Raw genomic sequence first — 13,738 nt, forward strand, 5'->3', positions numbered from 1 at the left:
TTTCCCATAGGAAATCATTGCAATGCTGACAATCCGTTCCACAACTTCTAAAATGTCCCATCCTGGTCCCCTATTCTATCATTCCACACATGCACAAACACGTACAAACACACACAAACTCACAAAACACACACAAACACAAATTATATGCTCACCTTACCTTCCGTTCCATCGCCGGTCTGCTGGGACTTGCTGTTCAATGGTACGGGGCTGGGCTGTGTAACGCGTTACCATAACGACGAGGCAGGAACTTCCCGGCCAGAGCGCTGACGTCAAAGGCAGAGCCGCTTGCCTCTGATTGGCCAGCGCTCTGCCTTTCATTAGCGGTGACAGGAAGTTCCTCCCTCGTCGCTATGGATGCAGATATACAGCGTGGACTGGAGCGCAGCGGCGCACTACAGCACCCAGGAGGTCGGCGATGAAACGAAAGGTAAACATATTATGTTATATTACATGCTCACCTTACCTTCCGTTCCATCACAAGCCTCCTGGGTCTTGTAGTTTGCCGCGAGGACGCCGCGATTTGCCTGGGAACTACAAGAACCATCAGACCAGCGGTGGAACGGAAGGTAAGGTGAGCATAATACTGTATGTGCGTGCGTGTGTGTTTGTGTGTGTTTGTGCATACATGTGTGTGTTTGTGTGGACTGCAAGTGCGGGTCAGAGTGTGGTGGATGGACGAAACCGGAAGTGTGTGCAGTGAGAATTTCGCTTGTACATCAAAGCTTTCTCGTAAAGCGGGTTAGAAATTCACAGAAAGCTTTGCTTGTTAAGCGAAATTCTCGTTAAGAGGGTTACTCGTTAAGCGAGGTACCACTGTACAACAATACTAATGTTTTAACTCAGGAAGAGTTCAGAAATCAATATTTTATGGAATAACCAGGATTTTTAATCATAGCTTTCATGCGTCTTGGCATGCTTTCCACCAGTCTTTCACACTGCTTTTGGGTGAGTTTATGCCACTCCTGTTGCAAAAAATTAAGCATTTCTTCTTTTTTTGATGGCATGTGACTATCCATCTTCCTCTTGATTACATTCCAGAGTTTTTCAATGGGGTTCAGGTCTGGAGATTGGGCTGGCCATGATAGGGTTTTGATGTGGTGGTCCTTCATCCACACATTGATTGACCTAGCTGTGTGGCATGGTGCATTGTCCTGATGGAAAAACCAGTTCTTCGAGTTGAGGAACATTGCCTGAACAGAAGGAAGCAACTGTTTGTCCAGGATAACCTTGTATGCGGCTTAATTCAAAAATACTTCACAAAGTTTAGTCCATGAAATTCCTGCTGGCAGCCCTGTATATACAATCTATATATAATCGTCTGGCTCAGGTAGGCACTTCAGGCACTCCAGGGTACAATTTACAGTAGCCAAGCTTGATGCAGTTGGACACAACAAGTTCTATATATACATCCGCAAAAAAACAACAAACAGTACAAATTAAAATCCTAGTCCAGCCGGCTGCTAATTAGATACACAAGCTTTGACTCACCAGAGCTGGGCCTAGTGCACAACTCTCAACCAAATAATTGCTTACTCATAGATGTTTCCCAGGAGCACAGAGAATCATAAGCTTGTGGAGTTTCTGCCCTTTTATACTATACCTGTGCACTGCATATGAATTGCCATAATTATCCTGAAAACCTGAAGTGGCTTAATGGAACAGGGGAAATACAGTTCCCTGCTACCAAAATCCCTTGCTGGTTTAATATATACTGTACAGTATAAGTCAGACACCTAGGGAAAACTGCAGGTAACATTTTTCAGCTAGTATTATTTCATGTTCCTTTTCTATATGGAAATTTGTGAAAGGGGTCACTATCTCAGTTACCAGAACTTAGTGGATAACTGCATGTAGGACATGAAAATTCAGTCTTCTTGTTCTATATCTATAATCCCTTAGTTTTCTTAAGAGAATATAATGGAGGAAATATCACACTGTCCTCCACAGCACGCAGAGATGGTATTGGCTCTAGCTGTTGATATGACCCTGTCATGTTGCATCATGCTATTTGTAGCAGGACATAGAAAAATTAAAATGCAGGATGAAATCTAGAAATTGTGGAATATCTGGGAAAAGATTCACTGCACTGGTTATCTAAAGTTAAAGTGTTTTACTTATTAAAATGTATAGATACATACTCTGATTTTTTTATCTACTTTTATTTTTTTTTTATTGCAGCTTTTATGTTTTCTGTGCATGATTATGTGGGCATCAGTTTAGAGATATGCCAGTGATGACTTATTGAGTTCTGTGGAAAACTTTTTGGCTATGCTCTGTCATCTGTGCAGAATACACACAGCTGAAATACATCTAAGAACTCGGTTCCACTTGCATTATGCACGGACGAGTGCAATCCGATAAAACATTGGATTGCTCTCATTGTAGTGCAAAACTATGGGGCAGTGTCCAACTGTGATTCTTTTCTTATGCCATATCGTGTATCACAGCATGCTTCGTTTGGCAGCGATTTTTGGCTCACACGCACCCATACAAGTCTGTAGGTGTGTGTGAAATATCGCACTGCACTTGCATGTCATCTGAGTGCAGTGCATTATACGCACAGACAGCTTGGGGAGGAGATGGGGAGAAAGTGCACCCCTCTCTTCTCCACAGCTGTGACCTGATCCCAAGATCGGATCACATTTCCATGACCCTCGGCTCACGCACGCAGCAGAGGGTCATTAGCATATCACATCCATTGCACTCTCATCGGAAGCTATGCCAGAGTGGATAAGGAAGTCGGGCTTAATGCTGCGCTAAAAACCACAATTCCAGGAGATGTAATAAATTCCTTTCTTTATTTTCACAGGTCAACGTGTTTCAAAGCCATCTCCGCCTTTTTCATCAGGACAAAGAAAGAACAGCATTTTGTCCTGATGAAGAAGGCGGAGATGCCTTTGAAACGCGTTGACCTGTGAAAATAAAGAAAGGAATTTATTACATCTCCTAGAATTGTGGTTTTTAGCGCAGCATTAAGCCCGACTTCCTCACCCACTCTGTGATTTCTATTGCAAAATCGGGCCTGCGGCTGACCACTTTATGCATTAATTTGCTTTATGCCTTCAAGGAGTTGTGCCTGTCATAACTGTAACAGGTGAGTACCTGTCTTACTCTTTATACCCACCTGTCTATCAGATAAGACCCTATTTGCGCTTCTCTTCCACAGCTCTGTTTGATCGGAAGCTATGCGCAATTGGAACCGAGGCCTAATATATATAAGCAACTTATAATGAAATCAGGGATGTACATTGCTGCTACATAGTCCTTTGGGACTGCAAGCAGCATCTCATCATCTCATATTCAATTATTTTTTCCACAGTCTGAAAATATTCGTTGGAGTGAGTCCATTAAAAATTTTGAAGCTCAAGAGAAGACTTTATGTGGTGATGTGTTGTTGACTGCTGCATTTATATCCTATGTGGGGTCATTTACAAAGCGCTATCGTCAGGAACTTATGGAACAAATGTGGCTTCCTTTTCTCAAATCTCAAAAGGTAAAATTATATGAATATTTATCATTCCTGGGTTACTTTTTCTTCTTGCAGTGTACAGGATTCTTTGTATTGAGCCAGGACATTGCTCTGTGCCCACACTCATGCAGGAGCTCAGCAATTCTTCATGATAAACAGCACATTTCAGAGTAGTTTATGTCACGCGACGGGTGTGGCGAGCGCATTCAGACTGACCGAAGTTTGACGCACAACAAATAGGCAACTAAAACAACACCATAAATGGGGGGGGACACCAGAGATGTAATACAATGGAGGTACTTACTGCTAGGGAGAGGGGTGATGGGGTACCTCCCGGACTCACCACAAGCTGACTCCTGAGCTCTCTAGCGTCCCTATACAGGTTCTTTCAGCCTGTTGGTGAGCAGGATACCTTGGTCCCTAAGCAGGCCCTAAACTCACCCTGCCTCGTGAGTAGGCCAACGGGTTCACTAGACTCGCCACTACAATACAGAAACACCAGGGAAGGCAAACAAACAGAGGAAATACAGAAAAGGATAAAGGTCGGCTTCTTGGAACGCAGTAACACAGCTCCTTCCACCAAGGGGGTTCGTATACAAATGAGTTTGTATCTTCGGCAGGGATTGCTGGGTAACACCTCTATTTAAAGATGAAGGGTGTGACTACAAAGCTATAGCTGCTGAAGCATTAAGCTAGAGATTGCTGGAAAAGCTGCCAGCAGTAAAACTGATATTAACAGTTTAGGCTCCAAATGAAATGAAACCACGTTTAAGTGAGAATAACCAGATGTAGATGAGAGGCTACAGACCGGAAATTGTCACTAGTCTCGAAAAACAGGGAGACGACCGTGACAGTTTTTTAATTGATCGTGGGGGTTTCAGGACACGGACCACCACTAATCTGCAGCACCTGTAACAAAGTGACTATAGTATGGACATTATGTGCAATTTGGTATCTGCCTTTTCAGTTCACCAATTTTTATTATGAAGTGAGAAGCCTTGTCTTGTTAAACACAATACTGAGCTGCATACTGCCGAGTAATGTACAGATCATGTCCCATTATTTCTGTTTATCTCATGGTTATGATTGAATTACCTTTACTGCTCTGTATTATTTAAACATTTTGCCTAATTTAATCATTGATCATTTCTGATATGCAGATGTTGCAAATTTTTACTGTCCAGAGAAAGATGTATACTAAACTACATTTTCTTCATTCAGGTTGCGATTCCAATATCTGAAGGTCTGGATCCAATTGCTATGCTGACTGATGATGCTACAGTAGCAGCCTGGAATAATGAAGGTTTGCCTGGAGACAGAATGTCAACAGAAAATGCCACCACCTTAATAAACTGCGAGCGATGGCCTCTTATGATAGATCCACAGCAACAAGGCATCAAATGGATTAAGAATAAATATGGAGCTGCCTTAAAAGTTATCAATTTAGGACAGAAAGGGTATGTGTGTAATACAAAATATAACGGGACAGTCTTATTTAAAAAAACAAAAAAAACTATTTTTTGAAAATATATTGAATGTATCTTATTTGCTGTTAGTATGATGCATATTGCATAATGCACAGATTGCTAATGTAGGCTCTGTTTATGGTGCGCTTAGAGCATACGTGTTTTGAATATGTGCTGCATACCAGATGCATGCAACTCTTCGCCTATACAAACACACACATCTGCCATTGGTTCCGATTTTGTTAAAAAAAAAAAAAAAAAAATTACTAAAAAAAATATTGGAATTGACATACTTTGATAAATTGATACTTGATCTCTGGCACAATGTCTCCAATCATGTTAATTGTACAGCAGATGATCAGCAGTTATGGTTTACAGCCAATAGAAAGGAGCCATATCTCAGAAACCTATAATGGCACTTTGTAACCATAGATCAATACTGAATCCATTCCATAATAGATACCACTGGCGCTGTAAGTACAACAGGATTTGATGGGCTTTGATTTGATATCTGTGGTTTTGATTTCATAGATCGTTTTAAAGAAATCTTCAACAGTATTGAATTTTTAAATAACTAGTTTAAGGTTAGGAATCAAGAGGGAACATCCCTTACAATTTTGCATTGAAAAGAGCATGTAATGAATGCCTGAAAACACCTCAGGACCACCACAGCCCTGCTTCCAAAAGACAATATGTCCTGTAAAGGGAATCTCTCGCCATCTTTTTGCCATGTAATCTCAGAGCAGCATATTATAGACAGGCTGGCCAGAAGCACAAAACGTCTGCCAATCATTATAGGGACTGTCAGCACAGAATGATTGTTCAGACCAAGTGCAGGCGCTCGGTGCATCATGGCTGAATTTTGAAATGCACCTCGCAACCTGATTATTTTCCACCTTCCACCTTCTCTAAAGGCTACTTTACACACTGCGATATCAGTCCCGATATCGCTAGTGTGGGTACCCACCCCCATCTGTTGCGCGACACGGGCAAATCGCTGCCCGTGTCGCACAACAGCCGTCACACATACATACCTGTCCGGCGACGTCGCTGTGACGGGCGAACCGCCTCCTTTCTAAGGGGGCGGTCCGTGCGTCGTCACAGCGACGTCACTGAACCGCCGCCCAATAGCAGCGGAGGGGCGGAGCTGAGCGGGACGTAACATCCTGCCCACCTCCTTCCTTCCTCATAGCGGCCGGGAGGCAGGTAAGGGGAGCTTCCTCGTTCCTGCGGCGTCACACGTAGCGATGTGTGCTGCCACAGGAACGAGGAACAACCTCGTTACTGCTGCAGTAACGAGATTTGAGAATGGACCCCCATGTCGCCGATTAGCGATTTTGCACGTTTTTGCAACGATGCAAAATCGCTTATCGGTGTCACGCAACGGCATCGCTAATGCGGCCGGATGTGCGTCACGAATTCCGTGACCCCAACGACTCCACATTAGCGATGTCGCAGCGTGTAAAGCCCGCTTAACTCTATGAAGCCAGAGCTGGCAACCTATGAAGTGGGGGGATACAGAGCAAACAAGCTGCTAGGAAGTGGCACTTAAAGGGAATCTGTGACTAGGTTTTTGCTGTTCCATCTGACAGCAGCAAAATGTAGAGACAAAGACCCTGATTCCAGTCGTGTGTCACTTTCTGAGCTGTTTGCTGCCATTTTGATAAAATCAATGTTTTCTCTGCTGCAGATCTAGCAGTTATATATAGCTCAGGAATATGCTGGACTACCTGCACCATACCAAGTAGTCTTCTAATGATAATCTACTGCTGATTAAACAGTGCTTTTATCAAAACTACACTAAGCAGCCCAGTAAGTGACACATCACTGGAATCAGGGTCTCTGCCCCTATGTTATGCTGCTCTCAGATTAGGAGGCAATAATCTGGTGAGAGATTCCTTTTAAAAGTTTGGCAACAGGATAATGTACCAAGTTTCTGTACTTGGTTTCAACAGTGACTCTATGCAGACAGAGTCCTTTTAAACTTTACATTGGTAGACCATAGAAGATTAGATTGCTCATTTCACATGGAATGCCATTATTCTTCATAGTGCAAGTCCTCTTTACATAAAACTATACACTGCCAAGATTGACAATCTTTTGTGCTGCACAAAAGATAATTTCACCTACTGAACAAGTGTTTTGCTCATTTATTGGGTGATCGGCATCCTGTTTACATGGAAATATTATCATGAGGCGAACATTCTTAAAAACGATTATACCCGATAATCTTTTATTTTAAATGCACCTTTGATAAGCTTTTAGGTTTTTTGCTGTAGTTTTGATAAAAAAAATTCACTAGCGGAATAGTAAACCTGCAGCTAGGTAGTCCACCTTATTCATGAATAGTGATGAGCGAACCCAAGGGTCGGTGTTTGTATCAACCACAGACTTTACAAAAAAAACAGAGTTCGGCTGTTTTACATATAAACACCACTTGGTCGAATATCGTTGTGCTCAGGTAAGCTCTGTGCTCAGCCCAGTGTGAGCCACGTGCAGTGTTTGAATGGTGTAGTACCCCGGAAGCCATCAGGGAGCTACCACCAGGATGCAGGGCCTACCCCCTAGGGACCCAGAAGACCAGTGCCAGTAACAACCAAACACTCCAGATAATCCCTGTTTTTCCCCAATTACCCCATAGAATGGTACTAGGCTAGGGTTGGACCAATGGAGGGCCGCCTAGGTCCACTAATCGACCAGGTGGGAGGGGCAGACAGTGGAGAAACAGTAGTCAGTGTGTCGGTGACAGTGAAAGAGAAAGGAAGGAGTGTCAAGAGTGTAACAGTGACCTGAAGGCCCAGTCTGTTAGTTGCCGGTGGAGTACTTCCAGAACTATGCACCAACGGGGTACAGAATCCTAGGTCAGGCAAACGCTCCACGCAGACCTGATGAAATCTGCACAGTGAGGGGACCATCAAGGACCTCACTGACCTTGAAGTTCGGGACACAGTAGCAACGGGAGAACCGGGGACAGGACCAGAGACTTCAACCCCACAGAGTTCATGCTACCGTCATATGGACTGTCATTAAGAGACTACTAGGAGGGGACCCCCAGCCGCTCCAAGCTGCCAGAACCCAGCAACCAAAGACAGGGGAAAGAAACCACTAGGTCACTAAACCGGCACTGGAACAAAGGGGTCTTGCGGTTGAGACTAGCCAGCCTCGGGTGACCAGTTACCAGCTTACTGTGAGTAAAGGACCCACTTACACTGCAACCCCTTCTGTAGCCTACCTTCTTTCAACACCCATCTATATCACCTATCCTCTGGTGCCTGACCCTGCTTGTGGAGGGCATAACATCCAGGCTGCCACTAACACCAGCCCCAGTAGTGAGAACTGTACAGCGGCGTCTCCATCCACATAGCCGCAAGTGGCGTCAGATGTGAACTTTATTTAAACCCTGTAAATATTCCCCTTTTAAAAAGCACCCAGGGCACAGGACCGGGCAATGGCCACCAAAGTGACATTCCCCAGTTATACACCGCCCGAGACAGAGTACCCCATAACCCTGGATGACACAATGGAACATACTGGGGGTAATAATAGAATGATCAGATGTGGTGTGCACCCAAAAACCTGGCTGAACCTGCTGAACCAAACTTCCACGGGTTCACTTATCTCTACTCATGAACTTTGTATAGTCTTGGCCCCGCCATATTTCTGCCTTTAGACAGTGCACACAAAGAGCTGCCAATCAGGGGTGTAGTAGGGGTTATTCAGAGTTCAGAATTTAGAGATGGATATACAACAAATAAAATAGTGTTTTATCAAAACTGCAGCAAGTAGCTCAGTAAGTGATACATCGCTGGAATCATGCGGCTCTCAGATGGGGTAGAAAAGAACGTTGTGACCGATAAAGATAAACTAAACCTCGATAACTTTATTTTTATATGTATATATATACTAGAAGGTGGCCCGATTCTACGCATCGGGTATTCTAGAATTTACGTATTGTGTAGTTAATGTATGATTTTTGTTATATATATATATATATATATATATATATATAGATGTTGTTGTGTGTAGTTACCAAGTGTTTGTGTAGGGCGCTGTACATGTTCTGGGTGTTGTCTGGGTGTGGCGGGGGGTGAGAGCGGTGTTGTTTGTGTGTTGCGTTGTTTGTAGAGCGCTGTGTGTCTGTAGTGTTGTGTGTGTGTGTTGCGCGGTTTGTGTGGGTGTGGGGTGTGTCTGTGTGTTTTGGGGGGAGGTATGTTTTGTGCAATGTGTGTGTTGTGTGGTATGTGCGTATATTTGTGTGTGCCGCGGTGTTTGTGTGTTGGGTGTTGTGTGTGTGCGGCGTTGTCTGTGTGTGTGGGTGTCTGTGCAGTTTGTGGTTCCCAGTGTGTGTGTGGTGTGTTGTGCAGTGCGTGTGTGGCGGTGTGTGTGTGTGTTTTGGGGGGAGGTGTGCATCTCCCATCGTGCTCCATCCCCCATGCTGCGCACCCCCCATCGTGCTCCATCCCCCATGCTGCGCACCCCCCATCCCCCATGCTGCGCACCCCCCCATCGTGCTCCATCCCCCATGGTGCGCACCCCCCATCGTGCTCCATCCCCCATGCTGCGCACCCCCCATCGTGCTCCATCCCCCATGCTGCGCACCCCCCATCGTGCTCCATCCCCCCATGCTGCGCACCCCCCATCGTGCTCCATCCCCCATGCTGCGCACTCCCTATCGTGCTCCATCCCCCATGCTGCGCACCCCCCATCGTGCTCCATCCCCCATGCTGCGCACTCCCCATCGTGCTCCATCCCCCATGCTGCGCACTCCCCATTGTGCTCCATCCCCCATGCTGCGCACTCCCCATTGTGCTCCATCCCCCATGCTGCGCACTCCCCATCGTGCTCCATCCCCCATGCTGCGCATTCCCCATCATGCTCCATCCCCCATGCTGCGCACTCCCCATCGTGCTCCATCCCCCATGCTGCGCACTCCCCATCTTGCTCCATCCCCCATGCTGCGCATTCCCCATCGTGCTCCATCTCCCATGCTGCGCACTCCCCATCGTGCTCCATGCCCCATGCTGCGCCCTCCCCATCGTGCTCTATCCCCCATGCTGTGCACTCCCCATCGTGCTCCATCCCCCATGCTGCGCACTCCCCATCGTGCTCCATCCCCCATGCTGCGCACTCCCCATCGTGCTCCATGCCCCATGCTGCGCACTCCCCATCGTGCTCTATCCCCCATGCTGTGCACTCCCCATCGTGCTCCATCCCCCATGCTGCGCACTGCCCATCGTGCTCCATCCCCCATGCTGCGCATTCCCCATCGTGCTCCATCCCCCATGCTGCGCACTCCCCATCGTGCTCCATCCCCCATGCTGCGCACCCCCCATCGTGCTCCATCCCCCATGCTGTGCACTCCCCATCGTGCTCCATCCCCCATGCTGCGCACTCCCCATTGTGCTCCATCCCCCATGCTGCGCATTCCCGATCGTGCTCCATCCCCCATGCTGCGCACTCCCCATCGTGCTCTATCCCCCATGCTGCGCACTCCCCATCGTGCTCTATCCCCCATGCTGCGCACTCCCTATCGTGCTCCATCCCCCATGCTGCGCACTCCCCATCGTGCTCCATCCCCCATGCTGCACCCCCCATCGTGCTCCATCCCCCATGCTGTGCACTCCCCATCGTGCCCCATGCTGCGCACTCCCCATCGTGCTCTATCCCCCATGCTGCGCACTCCCCATTGTGCTCCATCCTCCATGCTGCGCACTCCCCATCGTGCTCCACAGTCACACATCAGACAGTAAACACGCACACATCTGATCGCATACACTCACACACACACCCCACTTCTCCCTGTGCCCACCGGTGGGCGATCCCAGCAGCTGTGCTGCACACCGTGCTCCTCTGCCGACACTCACAGATCCGATCGCATACACTCACACACACTCACACATCAGAACACACTCACACACATCCGATCGCATACACGCACACACACACTGACGATATCGCACAGCGCTCACACAGTCACAACATCCGGAGATACCACATGCAGAGGATCGCCGCCAAGAAGCAAGCGATATCACGGGATGTTGTGAGTGTGTGGATGCAATCTCATGTGTGTGTGTGAGAGTGAGTGTGATCTGATGTGTGTGTGTGTGTGTGTGTCTGTTCTTATGTGTGTGCGTGTGTGTGTGTTCCGCCGCTGCAGGACCTTGATGCGCTTACCTGGGAGCTGGTGTACGCTGGTAACCATGCTACAATATTACATGGTTACCATCGTACCCCGCCCCCGCTCGCACGAGAGCCCACACCAGCGTACGCCGGCGTACGCTGATGTGGGCTCCCGGGGGTACAGCACTCACCTGGGAGTCGGTTCGGGGAATGCGTGCGGGGGGCGGGGCCAGAGCGAGCGTGCAATGTGTGAGGGGGGCGGGGTGTGGCCGAGTTGCCAATGCGTGCAGGGGGCCGGGGTGAGAGGCCAATCCGTGCGAGGGGGCGGGGCCATGGCAAGCCCAGCGGCCAATCCGCTGTTTGTCACCATAAGGACACAATTTTGGAGCAAGACAGACAGACAGACCGACAGACAGACAGACAGAATAAGGCAATTTTATATATATATATATATATATATATATATATATATATATATATATATATATATACATATATATATATATATATAAAAGCTCAGGTTTAATTCTAAGCAGGTTCTAAGACCTTCACCAATACCAATTAAAAACGCCTATTCAGATCAATGGGTCCAAGGAAAAAATGCACAGAACACTGTCATGTGTAAGCGGTCTGTTTTCATTTTTGCTATGTGCGCACTCTGAGAACTTGGTTGCAGAAATTTTGCACCAAATTTGCATCTCCTGGCAGAAAAAATGCTCGTTTTTGAGGTGCATTTTTCCCATGTTTTTGATACGTTTTTCATGTATTTGGGGTAGATAAACAGTGAAAGAATTGACATGCTGCAGATTATGTTCTGCACCAAATCTGTAAGGCAAAAATAGGCAACATGTGCAGAACACTTTAGGATTCTCATTGACTTTGCTGAAATAAGGATAGGCATGCAATTTTGTGACAAAACTGCACCCAAAACTGCATAAAAAAAGCGCATAAAAAGCGCAGTGTGTGCACATAGCCTATGGCTTAGGCTGTGTGCACACATTATTTGGTTGCATAAATTGCTGCACCGTTTCTGCATCTCTTGGCAGAAAAACGCAGTGCAAAAACACACATTTTTGCCATGGTTTTTATGCGTTTTTGCATACATTTTTTTTCATTGCTTTCAGTGGTAAAAAAACCTAGACAAAAATGCTGAAAGAATTGACATGCTGCAGATTATTTTCTGCACCAAATCTGCAAGGAAAAAAAATCAACATGTGCACTACACTATCCAAAAGAAAAAATTGAGTCATATTCCATAGTGCAAGAATAGAAATAAATTTTATTAAACAACACTGATTAAAATGTATATTCAATCACAATAGCTGATTGAATATACATTTTAATGGATATACATTTTAATGAAACCCGCATCGAGGCCCCAGCGGATTGCACCTACCTTTGTGACTGACAATATGGGTAAGGCTAGTTTCACACTTGCGTTGTTTTCCTTCAGTTGCAATCTGCAGTTTTGTAAAACAGCGGAATCCGTACACACACACACACACACACTCACACACACACACTCACCTCTCCCCAGCGATGCAGTCCCCGCGGCACTGACGTCCTCAGCGCCACTTCCGCACTCCACCCCCCGCACACATTCTCGGGGGCCGAATGATCAGCTGATCACCCGGCGACCGGCTGCTGTGAGCAATCAGCTGATCACCCGGGCACCGACTGCTGTGAGCAATCAGCTGATCACCCGGCGACCGGCTGCTGTGAGCGATCCGCTGATCACCTGGCGACCGGTTGCTGTGAGCGATCAGCTGATCGGTCACAATAGTCTGCCGCCGGTAAAACTGTAAAGAACAAAAAGAAGCAGATTCCGTTGTTTTGTTAGATCCGTTGCATCAGTTGTGCCATTATATGCAACACATCCATTGCATCCGTCACAGAATGCAATGCAACGGATGCCGTTCAACGCAAGTGTGAACCTAGCCTAAGCTGGATCGTAACTACAATGTGATTCTTTATTGCACAAAGTGGATTACCCTCTAGTGGTCGCCTACTCTCTTTTTTGTCAGAGTACCAGACGCCATTCAGATACTCTTTATTAGAGTGTGTCCATTTTTACACATTATTGGTCATCATTCTTTTTGGTGTCCTGGGTATTTGTCCTTGATTTCACATGTGAAACTGTGTGACACTCTGCTGATGTGGCCATAATTTATTTGCAAACATCAATCTGGGTTTTCCACTTGGATATGTGGGCACAGTGCAATACTACATACAGTCATATGAAAAAGTTTGGGCACCCCTATTAATGTTAACCTTTTTTCTTTATAACAATTTGGGTTTTTGCAACAGCTATTTCAGTTTCATATATCTAATAACTGATGGACTCAGTAATATTTCTGGATTGAAATGAGGTTTATTGTACTAACAAAAAATGTGCAATCCGCATTTAATCAAAATTTGACCGGTGCAAAAGTATGGGCACCTCAACATAAAAGTGACATTAATATTTTGTAGATCCTCCTTTTGCAAAAATAACAGCCTCTAGTCGCTTCCTGTAGCTTTTAATGAGTTCCTGGATGAAGGTATATTTGACCATTCCTGTTTACAAAACAATTCCAGTTCAGTTAAGTTTGATGGTCGCCGAGCATGGACAGCCGCTTCACATCATCCCACAGATTTTAAATGATATTCAGGTCTGGGGACTGGGATGGCCATTACAGAA

The 13,738-nt window shown here is 46.2% G+C and overlaps 1 protein-coding gene across 1 annotated transcript in view; it reads left to right on the plus strand.

Annotated features, from left to right (window-relative positions):
- Positions 1-13,738, plus strand: part of DNAH11 (dynein axonemal heavy chain 11) — a 498,772-nt gene that overhangs the window by 401,364 nt on the left and 83,670 nt on the right. Inside the window, exons 63-64 of the mRNA XM_075315388.1 lie at positions 3,323-3,496; positions 4,694-4,929. Of these exons, the coding sequence (XP_075171503.1) occupies positions 3,323-3,496; positions 4,694-4,929 (410 nt within the window). The remainder of the gene's footprint in view (positions 1-3,322; positions 3,497-4,693; positions 4,930-13,738) is intronic.

Source organism: Anomaloglossus baeobatrachus, chromosome 6 (genome assembly GCF_048569485.1).
Source record: "Anomaloglossus baeobatrachus isolate aAnoBae1 chromosome 6, aAnoBae1.hap1, whole genome shotgun sequence".
NCBI classification, from domain to species: domain Eukaryota; kingdom Metazoa; phylum Chordata; class Amphibia; order Anura; family Aromobatidae; genus Anomaloglossus; species Anomaloglossus baeobatrachus.